General features: G+C 40.2%; 1 protein-coding gene across 2 annotated transcripts in view; it reads right to left on the bottom strand.

Annotated features, from left to right (window-relative positions):
• AFTPH (aftiphilin) overlaps positions 1–23,435 on the bottom strand; it is a 42,304-nt gene extending 18,869 nt beyond the window's left edge. For both annotated transcript variants that reach the window (XM_054290189.1, XM_054290190.1), the window contains exons 1-6: positions 23,336–23,435; positions 12,758–14,537; positions 2,977–3,128; positions 2,346–2,472; positions 1,968–2,024; positions 289–411 (exon numbers count right to left, since the gene is read on the bottom strand). In XM_054290189.1, coding sequence (XP_054146164.1) covers positions 289–411; positions 1,968–2,024; positions 2,346–2,472; positions 2,977–3,128; positions 12,758–14,527 — 2,229 coding nt within the window. In that variant the 5' untranslated portion in view covers positions 14,528–14,537; positions 23,336–23,435. The remainder of the gene's footprint in view (positions 1–288; positions 412–1,967; positions 2,025–2,345; positions 2,473–2,976; positions 3,129–12,757; positions 14,538–23,335) is intronic.
• Positions 23,436–24,190: the final 755 nt, after the last annotated feature.

The raw sequence follows: 24,190 nt of genomic DNA, 5'->3' as shown, positions 1-24,190 counted from the left end.
ACCTGCCCAGTGCCTTTGAGAGCAAACTGCTGTGTAACAGTAAGGATCATCAGGACTCTGAAATGGTGGCCACCAACTGCTACAGCCTCATCACAGGGACTCCCAGCCACACATGAAAAGCAGATCCAAGAGCAGGACTTCAATCTGGCACAACCAACAGCTGCCTTTTACATATAGGTGTCTTTGAATACACCATCCAGATATTTTAAACATAAAGAGACAATGCATCACATTATTTCCCTCATTCTTTCTTTGCCTCTCCTCTCCCTTCTCTCCCTGTTTTTTTACCTGGAACTGATCAGATGCACATGTGTTCATCTCTGGTGATACAGGAGGTGTCTGTCCTATTGAAGCTATTTTTTCTGCTGCAGATATTGGTTTCAAAGGTTCCTTGGTAGGTTCTAACATACCCTGAATAAACAAACAACAAACAAATAAATAAATAATCTGATTTTTAAAAATGACTTGCACTCACAGACACACACATTTACAGACATTTCAAGAACTGCAGATGCCAAAAACTAGAACACACTACCAGGTAAAACTACCCTCAACTAAGGGCTTGGGGGTAACCATGTATCTCTGGGACACTTTCACTGTGTTGAGATGGAGCAAGGGAAAATCATCGTGGGTCCTTAGGCCTAAGAAACATTTTAGAGTTAGTAACAAAAACCCAAGTGTTGAGCTGGAGCTTGCTTTCAACTGTCAGTAAGGTAATTTAAGCTGGAGAAAACAGTTACTTGATAAGGTGATGTCTTCTCCTCCCAATTGTGTGTAGACTATTCCAGAAATATCAAATGACCCATCACAAAAGTACAACTGCATTCATTCCATTTAAACAATTAAGCAATCCAAAAGAAACAAACCAAATTATCAGTTTTCAGAATGATAGTTACTGAGATGCAATAAATGCATTAAGAAGCATTAAGAAAATAAACTCATATTTTAATTTTAAGCAAACATTTAAAATATAGATAGTATTATGAAAAATGTCTGAAATCTGATCTTGAAAAAAATATAGGGAAAGAAGATCTACAGAGAGCCCAAAGTTTGCACTGAGACATGCCAACCACCTGAGAAAAATGAGAAACCCCCAAATAAAAGCATGGGATTTGCAACTACAGCATTTTAAACAATTTTCAGAAAGTCACTTGCCAAGATCAACTGTCCCACAAATGTTTCTACACTTTATTAGGGGAGCTTTGAATTTATCCACTAGTTCAATAATTTCTTTTGGACAGCAGAGAAACACAGAAAGTAATGTGGAAACAGAAAAGCAACAAGCCACTTTACTCCTACTCCTGCTGTTATCCAGCTTACTGTGTGCAAATATAAAAAAAAAATTTAGGAGAAAATTATCAGCAACAACAATGTGCTGCAAAAAATAACTGCATGTGTTGCAAACATAGTCCTGCTCACAAACAGGAAGAAAAAAGCAGTATCTCAGAGTTGTTTTAACTACCTGTATCAGAATACCATGTTAACATCCAAAGAAGCACACAAGCTGACCTTGATGCACCAGAAAACTGTAGAATTCACTCTATAAAATTACCCTACGTAATTAAATCAGTCTAATATAAACCAAAGAAAACTATTTTTTTACTGTTTCATTTGTGGATGATCATATGAAAACATAGGTGTGTTTGTCTGTGTATATATATATATACATGCTCTGTTTTTTTAGAAAAAAAGAGCATTTATTCTGCTCAGACCAGCAAAAATCACAACCCTTATCTTCTCCTTGTTTTTACCAAATACTTCTTTCCCTTAAAATCAAGTATCTGCTTGCACACATAATGAAAATTATTTATTTGGTAATTCTTTTCTAGCATTTCTACTGATGCCTAAGCCATAACTGTACACACAAAAATATCCTTCAGCACACTTGGTGCTTAATGTCATTTAATATATCTCATTATATGATGTTGCTGGAATTATAACAAAAAATAATACTAAAAAAAGCTTACCAGTCCTGCTGCATACATGGGTACTATAACAGGCTGCTTCTTGTTGCCTGTAAAGAGCTGATAAAACAACAAAGAATTTACTTAAGAGTTTCTTCTATGTCAGTGATGGAAATGTTTTTCAAATGCTACATAACTTGAATAAGGTTAGTATCACAGAATAAATGCTATGTTAATTATAACACAATGGTTCAAAACTAATTTTTGCAACTTTTTGACATTAATAGGGCTTGTAAAAGGTTGCCAGGTGGTCTGTCATGAACAACCATGTCCTGTGCAACTATGCAATTAGGAGAAGGCACTCACACAGAACACCTCCACCTGATTCTACACAAAAAGCAGCTTCCTTATTTAAAAAGGCAGTTTTACTGGCAGACTCACAATATTTCTTGTGTCAATTCCCAGGGAGCACAGAAGCTTTTTGTTGCTGTGGGAGCCACCCCACTGGTATCTCAGTCCGTACGCATCGTGGATGTCCTGCAGCTCTGTCCACACGTCCATCAGTTCCCTGCACAGCCCACCATAAATCAAGTTATCATTCAGAAATACAGCTTAGCAGCCTCCAATACTTACTCTGTTTTTTAATGCAAGTGACTTACTATACATTCCAATTAAATTTATGCCCAAGCACAATACCCAGGGGAACTAAAACTGCAGTGTTCTCAGAGCAATTATAGTTCAGACTTCTTACTGGAAAATGATGTCCATGGCAGGCAGGACAAAGCCTGCTAAGACTTCATCATTACATGAATAAATACAGTAATTTATAGCAAGTGTAACTAATAAGACATATTTGGTTAATTCAGAGACATAATTGAAAAGAAGATGATAGGCTGCTGAGTTGCTAAGTGAAGTACTCCTGGTGTATGTAGTCACTGAAAACAAGAATTCTGAGAGATAGCTGATTTTCACTCGATGGCTTCTCAAAATACTTGAAGCAAACACCTCATTTTAAATTACTGTCACATGTGTTTCAAGTTCATCTTATGTTTGTTGCACTGTGGTTTCTTACCCAGTACTTCCTAAAGTCTCCTCAGTTGTTATCTGCTTTTCACCTGCTTCCAGCAAATGATTCAAGGAACTTATTTCTTCTTCAATTTCAGCAACAGGAATGGAAGGAAAACAGACTTCAAATATTCGTTCCAGACGACTTAGCAATGTTGTCTATACCAAAGAGAAAATATTTATGTCAAGTTTTGCTAACTGTTACAAAAATAAGTCCAATATTACAGCACAATGGAAAACAACTTACAGCTAACACAAGATTTCACTTACCACAAAATATTAACTGCCAGAGGACCAGAAGACTCTTTAAACACCAAATACAGGCTAGGATCCTGTACATTTACTGTTTGCCCTCTGCAAAGTGAGTTCTAACAGAAGTATCCAAAGTCACTCTGGTAGAAATTACCAGAAAATGCACACAACAAGATTTAGGCTATATAAGGATAATGTCTCAGCAATATAAACAGCATATATTGGAAATAATGGTTTCCAGACATTTTAATTCCAAAGCATGCACTGGGCCTTGGCAGATGGATCTAACATGAAAAACAAAACAAAAGTCAAACAACCTCCTGCCCTCACAAAACCAAAAAAATCCCTCTGTTTTTTCTGACAAGCATAGTATGCTTTCTTCTTTTCAAGTTCTTCCCTTACATTTCTCTTTTCTCTTTAGTATTTCCATATAGACAGGATTTCAGCTTCTTGTACCTCTCTGTTAACTGGTCTTGGACATCACATGTACTAATGATATGGAATTTTTTTTCAACCCATTAAAAACAGGTAAACATCAAGCTTTTATTATTTATTAAAATATCAATTTCAATGGTATTTTTTGAAAGGTAAAAACACCTTGATGTAAATATGTAAAAATTAAATTAAAGCCTTTTTTAATGTACTCATTTTTGCCAGAAACACATGAATCTCTTTTCTTGCTAAGGAAAGGAGACACAAGCCTGGCGTTCAGTGGAGTGTTTCCATCTTTCTAGTTTAGTGTTCCTCAACAACCACTTTCCCAGTGCTCTGCTGCAACACACACAGGGCAGCATCCAGCAGCTCTAGCACCTGCTTTTCTATTGGGGAAATGGAAAAGAAACAGAGTAGGCAGAAATCCCAGGAGCATCCCACAGCATGTGCTGTTTTAGCTGTGCCAGCAGAGCCCTCCTGTGGAGATGCAGCATATTCCAGCAACAATGTTCAATTTACACACATAGGCCTCAAAACAGAGGGTTTTTGTTACAACTGAGATGATTTAAAGTTCAAAAAAGCAAGGCTGTAGGAGGAAGTTACCTATTTTAGTTAGGCCAATGGATACAACTGGGCCAAACCTTCATGCAGCAAAATATCTGCTTCACAATTCCAATAATTCTCTGCAACATTTCTTATTTGAACTTTTAGCTGAAAATTTGCCTTGTCTCTCATCTCAGCTAAGCAACTCACTGACCATGTACATCAGCAAACACAACAGAGGTAAATATGTTATCAGAATATCTAGATTCTGTGTTGGAGTTGGGATGATGAGTCAGGAACTGGGATGGAGTCTGTCCAGACTATTCTGTCTGTTCAGCCTCTTAACTGCAAAAAACAGGAAAATGAATTGGCTTAGAGCATCAGCTCTTCAGTTTTACTGCCTGAGAAAGAAATGCCTGAGAGGGACAGCCACCAGGCACAGCCACTTGCAAACCATAATGCAAAAATGTGCAAAGATCTGAATTCAGAGCATACCTGACTCACCCTCCCCCCTTTTTTTTTTCTTTTCTTTTCTTCTTCGTTACCTCTCTGGTAAATTCTGCCCATAATGAGCCATGTTCTACAGTAAATAATTCTTCTTTTAATCATCTCTCAGTGCTCAGTCATTCTGGCCATACACTAAGCTGCAATACTTGCAGGCTGTTTCCTGTTTGCTAACCAGAACTAAGACACCACCTTACATTTTCAGGAAGTAAAACTAAACAGTATTCCAGATTCTAGCCTAATGCTTTAACACACTAAAGCATACTCTGCTTCAATTTTAAACCTTAACTTTGCCTACAATATAACACTTCCCCTTATCTTACATTAACAGGTGATGCTTACTTCATTTCTGTAATACAGCAAGAGAACAAATCCCCAGGGAAAAGCAAGAGGCAGATGAATGGCATTGGATCACAGAGACAGCAAGGCATCACATTTCTTGAAAAGGATCAACATTTGAGAACATGCTAGTGACTAAAAATATGCTTGCTTAGGTAATGAAAGAACTAACAGAACATCTCTAAGAACCAAGCAGAATCTCAGTCAGTGTCACATTTCAAATTTGAGTTTAAGAATTGTGCCAAAATTTCAGGAACAGTTTAACTATAGCATTCTTTACACTTCCTGTCATCTTTTCTAAATTCCCAGCGATGCTTAGCCCTTATTTCTATATGACAAAGAATGGTTTCCATAGCAAAGCAGAATAATTAATTCTGTATGTGCAAATGGACAAAGGGATGAGTGCACAAACACACATCTCCACACAGTGGCAATGGAAGCAGCTGGACTTGGTTTTGTAATGAAATTACAAAGCAACTGAACTTGTTTTGGTGATGAAATCCTGTGGTCACAGCTTCCAGGTATTAAGGGCATCACCAAGATTTTAAAGCTGGTGTAAATGTCCACCTCCTACAAACTCTAATCTATTGTTGCATAAATCAGACTGCAAGAAAATACTGTGCATGACCAGAAGTAATGCCATGTCTGTCTTTCTGGGGAAAAAAAAGCAGAAACCAACAATTTTTATACACTTCTCATGTCACTAAAAGTATCTGATACATGATTGTTCTGCATGGCCTTTCAAGAAGAATAATTCTTGAAGGCACTTACAGAAGATGTGAAAAAGCTACAGCTGCCATTAAACATCAGCTGTGATTCTCCAAACAGCTGATAAATAGATAAGTAAATTTATTTATTAATAAATTTAAAGACTCATAGTTTTTGTAAATGCATTTTGGCAGACCCTTAAGACGTGGTAATCACCACCAGTACCAAAGAAAGTACCAGAGATGCTTTTTAAAAATAAGCATAACCACAAGATTAGAATTTATCTCTGTGGTAATTAAACAGGGGTCAAGATCCATCCCTCAGAGCTGAAAGCCCAAAGTACTTGGTTTACACAATTTGTTTTTATTTCTTCTCCACCACGAGGTCACAGAATCCAAGAACTCCTTCAACACAGCAGTTCTTCACTGAGCACCCAGCACACCAAATCCTCCCCAGGTGCCCCCACATGAACCCAACAGTGACAGAGCACTGCCTTTCTTCAGAGCTATCAAAAGAGGAGATAATAAAATTTGCCATAAAAACAACACACTTGAGCCCCACTACAGAAACAGTGGGCACAAATGGCAGTTTTCACCATGTAACTGCTGTAATGTGGGTAAAGTTTAGGGGAACTCTGTGTGCAAGAGTGGAAAAAAGCCAATCTTGCCTCTTTCTTTCCATGGTTCTGGTCCCATCTAAGCTGTGGAGCAGACACAAGAACTCACCCAGGTGAACTCCCTTTCAAAGAGTGGAGTGACACTTTGTCCTTCCACCCTCTCCCCTTTCCACTGGAGGGCACAGCCCCATTTTTAACACAAGCCCTTATCTTCCCTTTGGAAATCTCTGATATCCCACAGCATCTCTGCTCTGGCAGCCTCCAGAGGTGCTTTAAGAAGGGGAGAGTCAAACACAGAGGCATTCCTTCAACCCTCCTCATCCTGCTGCCAAGAAAAGAGGCCACAGAGGAAGCAACACAAACTCTGGGCTCTTTGCCTCTACCAAACACAACACTGGAAGATCTAAGAATAAATAAAACCAGTGTAATAGTTAAATTGTTGAGCATGTTTAGATATTCAAGCTTTTGTGAAAAGTAATAAAAGAAAAAACATATTAAAGGAGATGGAAATGAGCCTATGAAAGATCCAAAATGCTAAACACAAAAAGTAGGAAAGGAATAATATGAACATGACTGGCTTCTGGTTGGAACTCAGAAGCTGAATGAAAGCTCTCAAAAAATGACAGAACAAAGCTCAGGGGCCAAGAAAAGAAAATTATTAACCAATGAGATTTTATTTAACTTAAATCATGAACTCACTGTTCTGCAGAGTGCCTAGCACAGCTTTTTATGACTATTTTAATAAAATAAAGGTTAAATGAGAAGCTCCCTTTGCTGAGTTTTTTTAACAACTAAACCACATTTTCCAGCAACACATTTGCCTGTGAAGAGCTAAGTAGCCATTTACTCTTCTACCTTCACCATGTGTGGCATGGGCTGGGTGTATTTGGGGTTTTTGTTTGGACAGTTTTATTGATGTTCTTGGAGTATTCTGGGGGGGTGGGTTTGGGGATTTATTAAGAGCTAAACTTCATGACCATATAGGACACAAGGGAGCTGAAGAACCAATTTCAATGGATGCAACTCCCCATGGGGAACACACCAATCAACTTCCTCAAAACTTTCTGGACTCCAGCATTAAACAAAGCTAAATGGTAAACTAAAACCCCACAAGCAAATGAACAAATCCCTCAGCTCTCAATTGAATGGGGATGGTTTTTTCTTTGAAACAGTTTATGGACTGTTTAAACTATGAATCCATTTCCTTTTCACACAGCAACAATTTGTTTCTTTGAGGAGGCAACACCTCCTCAGAAGCAAGAGGAGAACAGATGCAGGCAGAAAAACTCCTGAGTAAAGAGAAGCAAAGCTTACAAAGAAAACTGGTTTAACTTCTCATGTTTCAAATGTGATGGATTGTCTTCATCCCCACTTTAAAAGCTGGTTAATATAAGGTAGTGCCATACATTTCTTAGATGTAAAAAACTGAATTGAAATAGGTGTTTTTATTTACACAGGAAATTTACAACAGAAACACTGATCCTAAACTGAGATTTGCAAATCAGAAAGAGGATGCCACATGAGCTAAAAAAACCTTCATCAACATAAAATGAGGATTCAAGATTTTTTTTAAACAATAATTTAAAGAATTAAAGAAGGCAATGTTAGTCCTAAATATCCCAAACCCATTTTAAAAGCGTAACTATAAAAGTTTTGAGCTCCGCTGCAAAGCAAATCTGAAAATGTAGTGGCTTCAGGAGAAAAAAAAAGTTAAGACTTCTCTGCTCTTTTTACTGCTTGATCTGAGAATGTTAGAAACTGCAGGGAAGTTTAGGCTAGAAATATGAAGCTGTCTCTCTCCTTCCTGCTGGAAACTTCACCATTTATTCTCCCTCAGCTGAAGAATGCATCAAATATTGCATCTTCCATGCAAGCAAAGTCCAGTTTAACAGTTATTTATTGTAAGTACATAGAACTCACTGACCATTCCAGTTTGTCACGTTGTTGTTACCTAGTGGTGTTGTACTAACTTTTCAGTCAGACTCCGAGAGGAAGTACAGCAAATAACACTTGCGTGTACAAAATGGAAAATAATTTTGTCCATAAATAGTAATGCTAAAACAACCCTCTCTCAAACTATTTTCTTTTGCAAGATTCCCCTCAGCCAGTCTGTTCTGAAAACCAGCAATTACTGGCTACTTTTAATAGTGTGATTTTTACTATTATACAGCTGCAAATACTTCAGAACCGTGCTGTGGACTTAAAACCCCCAAACCTTTCCAAAAGGGTATTTTAACATAAGCAGCCAGTACTATTTTAATTTACCTTACTGAACCAAGGGGCTGAAGTCTTTATGGTCATAATTACTTTTCTCCAAAAGGATGCTCATTGCCCAAGACAGAGTACACTCCAAATGACAGTGATCCAGGGCTTTCTTTGTCTGGGTGCCTATTCATGGCTCAGTAACTGTGCCTCGCCCACACTGATTAATCCAAAGAGGCAGAGCCTGCACAGGCTCTCTAATAAGTGGAGAACCTTAAAACCCACTTGGAGGACTGTTCACCTTTTCCTTCACCCCTTGCTGGGATTTGTTAAGTCTCAGGTAAGATTTGGCCTTCCAACCAAGCCCTTCTTTAGCTCCCATTGCTCTGGAGGTGCCCATGCTCCTTGCACACAGGCAGGCACAGCCATATTCCCCACCCACACCATTACCATGGATTATTGCTGCTCTTGTGCCTCACTGCTGAATCCTATATATATATATACATATATATTCTTAATGCAGCAGAGTAACCCCCTCAGCTGACTAATGCTCAGCATTATCTCATGGCAAAAGCTGCCCTACAAGCCTTATATTCATCATAAACAAAACCTGGAAGTGTGCAATGAGATTTCATAAAAAGGACTAATGCTTGTGCAGATTTGCTCAAGACTTGTTGGATCAACCATTTCAGCCACAACTACATCCTAAATCTGTTACTGAACACAAAGGCACATCTCTAATGCAAAGTGCAGCCACACTGAAACCAGGCATTAGATCTTTTCAGCTGCAGACAGAAACTAAATGAAATAAGGTATATGCAGCATGAATATGGGTTCAGATGGTAGTTTGTGTGCACACCATGCCCTTCCTCCTCTCCCCTCCACACAGAACCACTGAACAGAAGAGATCAGCATGTTACAAATCCTGCACTGCAAATTGTGAGCAGAATTCAGAGAGCCTGAGACCAAAGGCAAGGAAGAAAAGACCATGATCTTTTTGCCACTACATGTGACTATATAAGGTAATTTTTGTGAACTTCCCACCTCTTAGTTTCATCCTTTATATTGTATATTTTCTAATAAAAACTGGATTAAGTAGTTGAATTGAAGCAAAGCCTATTTTTAATTAAAGATTATACCAAATCCACAGTCTTTAAACAGTTTGCCCATCACACATACATCGTGCAATCAAGACTGCATTCAGAAAGCACAATATTTTACTGCCATCTCCACATTCAGAATCTACAAACTAAGAAACAAAGGAAAATACACAGAGACCTTTTCAATGGAAACTTGAGCTACTGATAAATAACTTTGCTTTCATGCTGCATTCTGATGGATGAAAATTGCTGTATACATTATTCTCACATTTAAACAGCATTGCTGCTGGCTAAGTATCCTTTTCAATTTTCTGCTTTTGCAAAGAATTCCATTAGGATCATTCTGTTTATAAACTATTCAGGATTCTTTCATCACCACATTACAGTGCCTCTCCCAGCCTCACCATCACTGATCAAGTGTATTCAGTATCTTGTAAACGATCCCAGCTCACCTTTAGCCTAAGCTGAGATCTCAATTTTCCCATCTATCTCAAGTGTCTAACACATGCACTGTTTGTACACAGCCTGCTCCCTTTGGGTTGCTACAGCAAATGCTTTTAGATCTGCCAGCAACACATTGATGCAGGTAATCCCCTCCTCCATACCCTTCTTTAGGCTGGGTAATAACAAACTTGGTTTTCTTCCCTCTCACCAGATTTATCTTGCCTGCCAGTATTTCTGCTCTTGCATCAAACAGCTGCAGAACCAAGTTTAATACCTGCCAAACAGAAGATTGGCAACTACTTTAAAATGCCATATTTTGTGTTTTGACCTCAGTGACAACCTCTTAAAAGACAGCAAGGAAGCTGATCAAAATCTGAGTTTAATTTTACTAAGCTTCTGCACTCAGAGTACCAGGGCTGTCTGCTGGTTCATGCTGACTCATTAGTTAACCTCTGTTTCTAGCAGCAATTTAGCAAACTGTGTCTCATTGGATTATAAACAGAATTACTATTCAATTTTAAAACAAGGATTTTTTAATATAAAAAAAGTTTTAGCAGATCCCTCTGAAACTTCAAGCACTTACAAAATAACTACTGCTTTAAGGGCTAACTGAAAAAAAAGTAGCAATTGACATTGCAAGGCTAAGGAAACTATTGCAACAGAGAAAACATGTCCAGCTCAACTTCCTCTCCAGTTTATTTGTGTAAAACATTCCCTCAGCTGTACTTCCTCACTGGCAGAGGAAGGGGAACATCACTTTAGATCCAAACAGTCACAACTGACCGTAGCATAAAGAGAAAGAATGAAAAACTTGAAGTCTTAAAATTTGCTTTACAATTAGACTTCATGGCAGACATAAAGTAAGGAACTTCCAATTTACTTGATTTTGTTCAGGCAGGCTTGGGGAGGGAAAACTTAATTACAGAGCCTCTGAGGGTTCTGTTTTTATAAATATCTACATTCAGAAGTGTTTTCTATTGAAAATCTATCATAAAATCACAGAAAACTTCAAGTGAAAATAAATATTTGAAACCTTCAGGCTATCCCTTAATATTAATTAATTACAAGAAAAAAGGGATGATTTACTAGAATCATCTCCCCACCCCATTTCTTTCTCAGATTCTGGACAGTCTTTCAAGTGGCAAGAGAAACAACTGAGATTAATTGCAACAATCTTAGTATTCTCCAATTTTATGGGTGAATAGGTAACAATAGATTTGTGCTTTCAGCTTAAGAAATGGGCCAACACACTCGGGTGATAAAGCAAGGTCTGACACAGACACAAAAATCTGCCTGCAGGTTTACTCAGGAGCCTTTTCTTTGGCTTGTGAAATCTCTTTGAGGTTTGGAGTGTTAGTCACTGCACGGAACAGCAGGCAGGAAGAGCAAGGACCTGAGGCTCACAGCTTTTAACGTGACAAGAAATCAGTGCTAAGTCCCAAAAGCTCCATTCCATTTGCTGATGCTGGCAGAGCTCCAGCTGGCACAACCTCCTGAAAAGCCATTTCACCTGTCACTGGTAGGAAATGGGAAGAGGCAGGGCTGTCACTGAGCAAGGTCCTGAAAGAAAGGACTTACCTCATTTCCTTTTATTGCCAGAGAAGATCCAAACCTTTCAGACACATTTTACCACTAACATCCTTTACTGCTGGTGCTGCTGCATGCTTCAAAAAGACAGGGCATATTCTAAACTACTCACATGGAATGACGTGAATAAAAAGAAGCTTTGAAGAAAATTCTAAACTGAAATTCTTGTTCTGGATTTTGTAAAAGTACTATTAAATGCTTAACAAAAAAAGTCTTTGTAGGAATAGCCACAGATCTCAAAATGACTGTCAAAAAGGTTTAGGAAGTAACTAATTAGGAATTAATGAATATTTAGCAATGAAAGCAGAAAACATAGAAGTGGTAAGAAATAAACCTATTTACTTCCCTCTCCTGGAAACTTCTAATTAGAAATAGCAGCAGCTTTAACAAATCACCAGTCCTCTGTGATGTTGCTAGAATGTGCAGCTCCCCACAGTTAATACCTAACAGAGACTTATTTTTAAAGAACTTTTAAAGAGTTAACTTTCCAGGAGTTTGAATACCCAAGACAGAATTCCACAGCTTGTGTTTTATCATGCTGTCTGCTTTAAGTGAATTAGTACAACTACTTACAAATCAAATCATCATTTTTCATCAGGTTTTGAAAACATTGTTAAAGAATGGTGATGGAAAATTTTGGGAATCAGTAATCCCAGCTTCTGGTCACACCACTATTTTGCAAAAGGGCAACAGAGTGCTTCCCCAAAAGGCAGTAAACAATGAAGCAAAAGGAAAAACTATCACAGGCTCTGAAATGTTCAGGTTGGCTTATTCCTTTGATCAATTTATGTAAATGATCACATGTAATCATCAAAACACATTCCTACAAGTTCCAGCACACCCTGCTCATTTGTCTGTGGGAAGTAACAGTGCTGCAAAGATCTGCAAGATCCAAACACAGCATAATGTTTCATGCCAGCCCGCCTCACAGAGCACATTAAATCTCTCCTGAAAGGCAAACAAGGACTATTCAAATATTTGTTGTACGCAGAAGCAGGAACCAGGAAGAACTGTATGCACAAGAGCAGAACAAGACTGAGGAAAACACAGCAAACTCTTACCTGAACTGAAGGTGACAGCTCTTGCTTACTGATAGTCCCTTGGAAAGATGCTAGAGCAGCACTGTCAGTCTTGTGTGACACTGGGCCATCGCTCCTGGCAGACACATCTGTCCTATGTGACTGCCACGTCTCTTTTCTGTGATGAGATTCACCAGCCTGCTCGTCTCCAAAGGCAGCCCAAGAACAGCTGTCTTTTTGTTCATCTTCAAAAGCATTCCAGTCTGTGGCCTGGCCACAACCTGCTGAACTGAAGTCCGCAAAGTCATCCGAGTCCTGGAAAGCAACACTCTCATCTTGAGGTTTTGGCACCGAATCGAAGTCTCCAAATTCAGTATCGTCACCATTTTCTACCTCAGTAGTATGCTGGAAGTCTACCCCAGAAGTTTTACTGGTAGTATCACATTCTAAAGTGCCAGCAGCCTGATTTAGCTCAGCTTGGTCCAAACCTGCTGGCTGCTGACACACAGTACTCGTGTCCCTGAATTCACCAAACTCCTCGTCAGGTTCGCTGGCGTGTGCGGGCTGCTCGGGAGTTCTCTCCGAATCGAGAGCGTTTACTGAGCCTTCAGCATTCCTGAAGGTGGGAGATGCACTGCTGACTGAACCAAAGTCACCAAACACATCATCATGTTTGTCACTGCAAACTACAACTTCAGTGCTACTTCCACCATTCTTGAGATCGTCATCACCACCCAGTTTGTCTCCTGCAGGATCACAGCTGAGGCTTTGGATCTTATCAGCCTTGATGTCTGCTGCTTTTGAAGGATCCTCAGACCTACTAAAATCTTTGCCATTCTCTATGTGATGTTGTCTTCTCCTCCCACTGTGCTCTCCATTCTCTGTAGTGCATATTGAACTTCCAGTTGTTTGAGACGTACTAGAAATTGCAAATTCCAGTGCTGAGGGATCCTGTTCACAACTAATTTCTGAAATGCAAAGCTCTTCTTCACTATGAGTTACTCTGTTTATTCTGTTGTTCTCCTGAATGCTCACTGAGTCTCTTTCATTAAGAACACTGCATATTGTAGGCTCTGCTCCCTCTAAATGGATTGGGGTTTTGTTTGAGAAGGTAGCAAAATCTGCAACATCTTCACCTGAGCTAGGCATTGAGTTCAAATTTTGCTCAGTACTATGGGTGCTAAGAGTTTTCAGTCCCTTTGAGTCACCAATACTGTCTAGATCTTCTGTTCCCTGAGGATTTACAGGGTCTGATGCTGCAAATCCGTTTGTTAGAATCTCTAGACACGGAAGTTTCTCACCATTACAAACATCTATTTGCTCATCCTGCCTCTCAACTGTTACACCAGTTCTAACCACATGAGAAGAAAAACCCTCTGATTTTCCAGTGTTGTCTCTTTGTTCCCCCCTTCTGTTTACATCTTCTAAAGCGGTACCTGAAGTTCTAAACTTAGATTTTTCTTTGATAGTACTAGTAGCTGACATATCAGAAAGCTCCTTAGGATGAGTAGGAAGCTCTGCAATGCAGTCTTTATCTTTACCATTTTTAACAGATGTGAAAGTTGCAATGCTAGCTACATTGTCAGAATAATCATGGAGTGGGATGAAATGATTTGTGGGTATAAACTCTTCCTTTGGATGACTGTAGTCCGCTGTATCAAAATCAGCAAAAGCTACACCAGCAGTGCTCACACCAGAAAATCCTCCAAACTCATCTTCATCATCATCATCAGCTCCATTGTCAAGTGGTGGAGGGGATGAGGAGTACATTCGAATAATGTCTGGTTCCATTGTTTGGTTTTGCTTCAACATTAATGTATTTCTGTATGAGGGGAAAACAGAGCTATGTTAGAACTGGGCTAGCTTTCATCTTCTTACATATTTCATTTTTACAGTTTCATGCCTCATTTTTAAAGTGTGTATATAGATCAATATCTGTATTAGGTATCAGAAAGAAACACTCCCCAAACCCATGTGTTTTACAGGTCACAAAGAATTTATTGGGACAGTTCAAGTCTCTTCTAAACTATTACATCATCAAATTGTCAGCAGACAGTCCTGAAATTATCAGCTTGAGCTGTTGTGCAACACACTGGCACCACTAAATTCAGTTTTAACCCATCAGTTCTCTACCTCCCATCACCAGCAGTTCACAAAAGTGCCAGTGACCCTGGTCCATGATTTGCCACACTCCTTGTGTACTCAGGTGTGTCACAGGCATTAAACCACTGCATGGGCAATGCCACAACAGCCATACACACAAGGGACCTTCATCACTGTCAAAGACTTCAAAAAGTGCTTCCATAAGCTCTGAAGGTGAAGGAGTGGAGGAAGGAACTGCTGTTAGAACCACTAGCTATGACCTGCTGCCCTGCTCTCTTTCTACCAATCCATGGGTTTCAGTTTGGTTGCCCTGTTCTCTGGATTTCCCACCCACAAGCCAACACATTGCCTCCATCTCTGCTGCCACCAGCCTGCTTCTGTCTCAGGAACCAGCTGAGAAATGCCATCATGATGGCACCTGTAAAGCCTAGAGCCAAACACACTTCAACAAAACCTATTCTCAAAAAGAGAGCTGAGCACGATTATTCATAAAATATTTAACCATAAATCACTAAACCACAGGGGGAAAAGAAAAAAAGAAGAAAGTATTCCCATGGCCTAGATAGAAACAGATTAAGGACTTTCTCTGTCTTAACATTGCAAACCATTGCAGGAACAAGCCAGGTATGGAGGGAAAATTTTCTTTCCTAAAGAATGATCTTGACTTTTTCAATGCTGTGTGCAATTAATAAAACAATAACTACTAGTATGTATAAATTCAGAGTTGTACACATCACTGAACTAGTCCATACCTTCAAACCCTTCAAAGAAGAGCTCACACCAATCTCTCTCCATTTCAAATGACACTTGACAGGAATGAACCATAATAACATTAAGCCTCACCTACAGAAAAAGAGTGGAAACAACCTACACATATTGGCAAATATTTGAACTTCTAACCACCAGAATAGGTGCAGACTTTATAACACTAGTTCTGCAACACAGATAAAACACAATCCTTATATCCAGTGCCTTTAGCAAACAACTTTGTAAAAGCACCTCAAGAGCAGCACACAAAGGGTAAAAAAGCAACAAATGGAGCTCTGCAGTTCTTCTCAAGCACATACCAAGCACTTGATATGTGCCAGGAAACTGGCATCCTTGAGGTGACTAACACAAAATTTCTTTTTGAAAGGGTAGTTTGCAGTTACAAAAGTACACCATGCTTATCAGATGAAAGCATGAAGTAATTTGTAACATAACGTGCAAACAGAAGAGAACTGCAAAGGAATTTTGTTTAGAATAAAGCCTAAGTTGTCAACAAGCTCCCACATAGGCTTACTCAGCACCAGCTGCTTAACAAGGTATTTGAGAGAAGAGCTTCACTCACTCTAAACTTCTGAACTTTCCCATTAAAAGAAAAATTTGTCCATATAGTTGATCAAAAACCATGTGTTTTAAGTCTTTTCAGATTTAGAGGTTGGTTTTCACTGGAGTAATTTGAAATATCACATTCAGGTCTGTGTTACTAACTACACCACCTTACATTAGTGGATCTCATTTTGGTAAGATATCCCAAGAAAAATTCATATACTATCCATCCTAACAACTCTACCCATTTTTTGGTTGACCATTTACTGTATGACTATTTTAACCTCAGCCAAAAATAAATCCCAACAGAGTTGAGAACATCCTTGGAGGCAAGGATGATCTAAAATAACCCAAATATGCAGTTTCAGAAAACAAACTGAATAATGTGAGAGGAGCAAGCATCACAACCACAGGGAATTTACCCACAAGACTCATTTCCTTTCCAGTTAACATGAAAAAGGGGAGACAAGAATAATAAGGATAAGCACAGGACAAAGACAACTGCATGGGAGCTGAAGCAAACAGCCAAAACCCAACTGAACATGTAGGAAGATATCTGACCATTTAAAAACTTTCTCTCCTGCAACTTCTGACATAGAGCAGAAGAAACTTCCTTCAATTTTTCATTTCAAAGAACTTTTAAAACAACACAGGGACCATTTACAAAGCAGCAGTCCAGCAGTACAATGCTCCAGCTACATTTCAGTAACAGTTGCCAAAACAGGATCTGCAAGGAACATTAACTGTACTTTTAAAAATTTGATCACAAGTTTGATAGTCTACTATGTGTTTAATCCACAAGAACCCACTGCCTAACCAACTGTATGGACTTCTGTATAATTATTTTTTAAATGTCAGGTATTTCCAGTTATGCTACTGCTGTATTTTAAAAGCCAAACACTGAGAGCTCCAAAATGTATGAATCTGCATTATAAATGAGTGTAAGGTTACAAATGACACAATTTAATTGTTGTTGACAGAACTCAAACTGTAAGAAAAGGAAAAAAGTCATAATGGTATTCCCTCTCCTCTTGACTAATCAGTGATAAATTTTTAAACTGGGCATAATCCCAATTCTCCTCACAATATAAAACAGCATGGGTATTTTATAGTCTTAATGTAGTTTTCTTCAGAAAGAATTTCATTATGGTCTTCTTTCATGACTTCCAAAAGTGTTCTATCTGCCAGCTAGAAACCAAATCAGTTGTTGTCCATTGAAACCTTTGGTGAAAACCCACAGGTCTGACAGAACAAATACTTTGTTCTTTATTTCATTTAGTTAATCCCTGCTTTGTCTGGCATTTCAAATACAGCTGGCACTGTGGCTTCATCTTTTGTAGTCCTTTTACCCAGCTCAGACATATCCTTGGTCAAGACATTCTGCTACATTATCCTGCAAACCTGGTATTTCAAGTGATGTTTACAATGTGATTTAACCCAAAGTAGAATTTGAACAAGTTCTATGACCAATGATATGGATTATTCATCATCTTGTTTTTGAGCCAATTGGTGACCAAATTTAAAAGTCTAGTATAAAGTTAACTCTGTTCACTTATATATTCTATAAATATGTATTTCTTAAAAGAAACCACCAATTTTTCAGTACACTATATAATAAGGATTGTGATTTGAAGGCAATTATAACAGCCTTTCCTTGTGTAACAGAGCATAACCTGCCTAACTTCTGTGATTTGTAATAAGTAACAACCCAGGTTTCTGGCATCAGACCTTACACCCCGAGGTGAGGAATCTGACACAGCTAAAGTGTTCATGTTTAGTGGATTGCTTTAGTCACAAACACAGATTTATGCTGACAAATGCCATAACTTCTGCAGATCTCAACAGCTTAAGATTAGACTGAAGACAGATTTCTATCAATTGCACATGGCATGTGGTTGTAGCAAGGTTTTCTAGGAAAAATAAAGAATTGTATTCTCTCTCAGATGCCATTTTCTGTATTTCTTTCTTTTACCTGTTTGCTTGTTGGGTTTTTATTAATTGGAAATGCTAGTTCTTGCTTCCATGTGCTTCTTTATATTCAAATTCTAAAGTTCACCATCAAGGGATTTCTCAAAAAATTTCAGTACCACAAACAGGAGACCACTGTGTAAGTCATACTGTACACTCACATACTATAAATGCAATTCACCAATACAATCACAAAATATATTGACATTGTACTCTAAAGAAAAAAAAAAGCTGCTTAATTAATTAAGATTCAAGGTTCAAACCTTTTTTCTCAAGTCACATGCATTAAGAATGCAATTCAAGTTAATTTGAAACATTAAATGAAAACAAATCAGTAATGCTAAAAAAAATTGATAGGCAAGGAACTGGAAAGAGAAAATGCAAATCCTCCTTTTCTGATCACTAACTAGGTTTTCAAAACATTTACAACAAAACCAGGCTATCTGCTTATTTGCTTGCAGTAAATAGGGAACAATATGTGCTTTCCTCACACACAGATCACATCCTTGTTCACTACCTTTTTGTAGAGTAATAGCAACAGCCTAACAAAGACTAGGCAGCATAGAGAACAATGCAATTACTCTACACAAAAGCAGGTATAAATTGTTCCTTCTCTGTGTATCTTCTAAGGCAAGATTTGAAACAGCATGTTTGGCTCTTACATAACACCTAAAAAATCAGGAGGTCTCAAAGAGTATCTCTAAAGAAACACTTGAGGCATGGAAATTCAAAAGAAACCCCTTGTAAGGCAGAATGTTTCCTTTAACTTGAGAGGAAGCAAAGCAATGAATAACCTCTCAGCTGTGGATTATTCTGAAGAAAAGCTGAGTTAAGCAAACCACCTCCTTAAAGCATACAGGAAACACAATAATCAGAAATGGCACAATCAAGATCTCCATGACAGAAATTACAATGTTACTGAAACACCTTACAGTAAAAGCCCTGCAATGGCAAGGAGATGGATTCAAGTCATTAGCTGCTAGCATCTGATCTTTCCAAGAACATTTAACTCTTACTGCAAGGGAATTCCTCTAGCAAATGCCAAAAATATCACAGTAAGGACCAGATTTAGACTTCTTGCTACAGCACAGTGTTGGCTTCCAGTAGGAAAAGCTATCCTTTTCCATTATCTCTTTGCCTTTTCTTTGGCTTAAGAACAATGGAAACCAGATTCCCAGTCTTTCGGCACCTGAGAACTTATTTCTAGAATGGTACTTGAAAATGAGGAGAGCCTATCTGTTAGAACAGCACTTCTGCAACCCAAAGCCACTCTAGAGAGAGTCCAGGCTGAAGTCAATATGTTCTTAAATTGGTTTAATAAGCTTACTTTTATTTTTGGAAATAGTTACCAGCAAACAAAATAGAGCAAGAAAATGTTTACTTCATAAAGCCTCCAAGAAATCAATGTTTTCGATTTTGAACTTAATGCTGCTACAGCCAGAAGGCCCATTACCCAAAGCAGAAGTTTCAGAGCACCTTTTCTTGGACATGGATGAGTTGAGGAAAACAATATTCTCCAGTTCCAGTAGGCAAACATATCTAAGCCTTATTTCTCACTACCAAACATTTGGAATTAATCAATTCCACCATACATTACTGTGGTTTCAAACACTAAATTTGCTGGACACTTACTATTACAAAGTGTTGTATGTATACTGAACATTAAAGAAACAGAACTCAGGACAGCTTCACCAAGAATCTGGCACTAATCTCAGGAAGCTCATTCTTCCTGTTCTCCTGTGCTCCCCAGGCTGGCATTAAACACCAGGCACCCCTAGACAACCCAGCCTATTCCATATTCAAACCTCTCTGACAGTGCAGCTCTTCCTCTCATCACTGACAATGCAGGAAGACCAAGTTTGGTGGCACACATGAGAAATTTAAACAGATCTTGGATACAAGCACTTCCATTTTAAATGTTGTTAAATTATATAAAGAAGTAAACATGTATTATCAGTAGTTGTGCAGCTTCACTTCTTCCTGTTTCATTTTGGCTTAGCTGCAGAATCAGAAGAGCTGTTGGAAAATATGAAACTAAATGTTCTGTTGTTTCATTAAACACCTTTTTAACCAAGAATAGCATTACTCCTCAAACCTAAAAGACCAGGTTGTCCACAAAGTTACTATAAGCAAAAAAATGTTTCAACTCAAAGTCTACTGATATGCTTTAACAGCTGCAGCTGTACATAAATCTGTAAACAGAAAGTGGGGAAAATGTTGTAAGAACAAGCACATCTTAAATTCATCTGGGCAAACACAAGTGGCTGGGACAGTCAATCAGGTTACAGCCTGGCTCTGTGGAATGCAGCATTTGTGTCCAACACACAGCACACAATGTGTAAAGACAGATGCTACAACTAACACATAACTCAGATGTTTTCATTCTTATGGTTTCTTAAATTTATTTTAAAACAGTGCTTAACTCAGCGAGAAATCTACTTCTGGATGCTACCCTCAAACATCCTAGCAGGGAATGTGTTCTAAATTAGGATAAAAAGATGCTAGATTAGAAAGTATTAGAACTAGATTACCTAGGGTCAAGTGTTCTCAGAGACTTGCCCAGAGAGCAGTGTGATCTCCATCACTTATAAACCCTTCAAACTTCACACAGGCTGCAGCACAGAGTGGATCAGAGCTGCCCAGGGCTGCACTCTGCTGTGACAGCTTCTCCCACAGCTGGCACAAGGCAAACAGCCATGGGTCTGCTTCCATTACTGCAAATGTACTCACTGCTTGTTTTCCAGTGAGCAGCCTTACTTATTCACCATTTATCCCACCTACAGACATTACCTCATATTAAAAACACTATACAGGAGGGACACCTAATACTCCAAAGAATAAAATCTATTTTCCATCGCTTATCAACAGACATATGAACTTGAGGTGTCACGTTTCCTTCACCCTACTTCCAAACACACTAAAGTGAAGAGAAGATTTGCCCTTCCCTGTGGTTCTCCCAACACAGGGCTCTTGGATTTGAAAAACCCAAATTACTTGCTTTACAGCAGATTTCTTAGATCACCTTGCAAGTGGCACCAATACAGAAATATTCCTTGCAATTGAAAACTTTAATTGCCAAAGACATTAGCATGAAAGAAAGTCTACAGAAAATGAGACTGTCAGTTTTCAAACAAGGCATTTCAAGGCTTTTTTTCTCTGTGTGTGTTCATAGCAGCAGCTTACTCAGTGTGGTTTTTTTGCACAAAGGAGAAAATCCAACAGACAAAATTTCTAACACCTAGGAATGAGTAGGATCTAAGGCACTTCTCTAACTATCCAGAAAAATTATAAGTATTTTGAATCCCCATGAAAGGGTGAGCATGTCATTGTGCTGAAATGTTCACAAAGAAGCAGTTTAAGTTGTCAAACAGCACAATAGCACAGAGAGGAATGAACGTTCTGTCGAGAGAGATAATGGTATCTGCAAGAAAATTATGCTGCAGAGTGTAGTGAAAACAACTCGATCGAGCATCAGTTTCTTTACCACTGGATTTCCAACTGATACCACCACAGCCCTGCAAGGACAGTTCAATGAATATTTCAAGAGGAAAAGGCAGAGCTGACTGAGGTCCATCTAAGGTGCTCTATTATTTCCACTGTGAAAGACAAGTCTTTTCAAAGCACTGAAAGTTTCAGAATATTACTTTGGGTAATTAAGGTGTTAAAAGGCTTGTGTTACCTCAGTAAGCTACTGGTGGAGTTTTTAAGCAGAAATGTAGAGATCACATAGAGCCCTCATCACCAGCAATATGTGACACAAGCATGATTCACTGTGTGAACTCCAGATTTTATAGTCTATTAAATCCTTTGCTAAACAAAAACATGATCTGAGCAAAAACAAAGTACATTAAAAAAACAAATGAGGCTGAGATCCTTCAACTGCTTACTTATAAACAAATTAAGGAAATAAAAACAAGAGGTCATACTTTCACATGACCTTAAAAGGTCATACAATGTGTACTTTATGCAACTAGCAGTGCAGAATGAAAACACCAGAGCTCCAGTAGCTTTTCAACATATTTTTAAGTCTCATTCTCACATTCATGCTATTTATTCTTACTGACATGACTGTTTAAAATAAACAAAACAAGCCCTCAGTAGCCACAGGTACTCCAGCTCTTCCCCAGGCTCCCACAATTAATGTCACATTCCTCCAGGTACAGCTCCAGCTTCAGGAGGAGAAACTGCTACCTGTGCATTGCATGAGCAACCCTCTGCCTGTGCTGACAACACAACAGACCATTTTTATTTTTAAAGTAGGCTAATTGCCTTTCCAAGTCTAGTTCATATATGTCCAGAGAATAAAACAAGGAGGAAATACTTTTAATTTTGTTCAATCTCCGAGGACCAATCCAGCTAAAAAGCAGCATCCATCAAACTCACTTTACCATGGGCTCAACAGCTGAAAAATGAGTTCTAATGAAGCATGTTGGGCTCCAAACCATGCACGGAAACAAAACTTGTAAAGCCAACCCAGCGCACTCCTGTCAGCAATGTTTCTCTACTCACTCCAGTCATTTATGAACAGATGTTTGCTTAAGGAGCATTAAACTGCCGGTTTCCATTTCTGTGCTGAAGATGGAAGGAAGGGCTGTCACTACTAAGAGGCCAATTTACCGACACTGTGAAGGAATCCCAAGGTTTAATCGTTGTTTTTAAGGCACTGTCTTCTCTAAAGAAAAAATTATATTTTGGTTCACCAAGCTGACACTTCTCATAGCAAACCGAAGCGACAGGACCTAACAGCATTTCAGCAATTTCGCCTCATTTCAGAATGACATTACCTCTTCCTCAAAAAGAAAAATGCCGTACTTGAATTATAGTAACTCTGTTCAGCCTGTCATGTCCAGATGCATTTAGCAACAGACACACTCTACGCCCCTCGAAAGAGAAAGCTTGTCAGGAAAAGCCAAACACACAGGACAGCTGAACTTCTTGCACCACATCCCTGCGCTGTCTCCCAGCTGAACCCCAGGAAAGCGCGGGCCCCGCCGCAGGACAAAGCCGAGCCCCCGCTCCGGCTGCGGCGGGACGAGCCCGGGGAGCGGCGGGGCTCCCCCTGCCCTGCCCTGCCCCGCCCGGGCCCGCCGCCCTCCGCCGCGGGCCCACGGCAAGGACGGCGCTGCCCCGACAGGCCCCGGCCGCCGCCGCCGCGCCCCGGGGGCAGCGCCCAGGGGTCCCCGGCGCCCTTCGGCGGCCGGGCCCGGCGGGAACGAGCCGCCCCCCGCCGTCTCTTACCTGCGGGCTGCGCGGGGGGCGGCGGGGCCCGGGCGGGCATGGCGGCGGGCGGGGAGGGGGAGGGAAGGAGGGAGGAAGGGGAGAGGGGCCGCGGCCGGTTATCTGCGGCCTCCCGCGGCAACCGCCATGGAGGGGAGCCCCTGTGGGCGACAGGAACCGCGTCGCTGCGGCCCGGCCCCCTCCGGCCGCCGCCTCCCGCCCGCCGCCGCCCACCGCGCTCCCGGCACGCACCGCGCCGCCGCCCCCGCCCGCGTCACGTCCGGCCCGGCCCGCGCCCCGCCGCGCACCGCGCTGCGGATAAAGGGCTGAGGGAGCGGGCGCTGCGCTCTGGGTATCCTGCTGTGCTATGCCGGCGGGACTCAGTGGCCCTAGAGCAGCCTGGGGCTGGAAGGGACCCTAAAAGTCCGCTGGTTCCATGCCCCAGCGAGCGTGTGTTAACATTGTAAAGAATAACGTTTAAAAGAGTAGCGTTTATGTAGCGTGCAAAGCCTGCCATTCGTCCTGGGGCCTTGGTTAACAGGGCTCCGTACAGCGGTCACGACGCCGCGCGAATTGCGTTAATAAAATAGCGAGCGAAGTGTAACATTAGAGCTTTGTTACGGAATCACGGAATGAATTCGGTTGGGAAAGAGCTCTGAGGTCACCGGGCCCAGGCTGTGACCCGGCACCGCGGAGCCAGCCGGACACGGCACCGAGAGCCGCGGAACGGAGTGTCGTCCCTGAAACACCTCCAGGGACCGTGACTCCACCGCCTCCCGGGCAGCCCATTCCGAGGCTTAATCACCTTTTCTGTGTAGAAATTCCTCCCAGTGTCCAACCTAAACCTTCTCTTGCTTACAACTATTGCCTCTGTCC

The sequence above is a fragment of the Melozone crissalis genome, unplaced genomic scaffold (genome assembly GCF_028551555.1).
Source record: "Melozone crissalis strain CALT ecotype California unplaced genomic scaffold, PUWL_Pcris_2 ptg000081l_1, whole genome shotgun sequence".
In the NCBI taxonomy this organism is placed as follows: Eukaryota; Metazoa; Chordata; class Aves; order Passeriformes; family Passerellidae; genus Melozone; species Melozone crissalis.
This window is presented reverse-complemented; position numbering and strand designations above follow the sequence as displayed.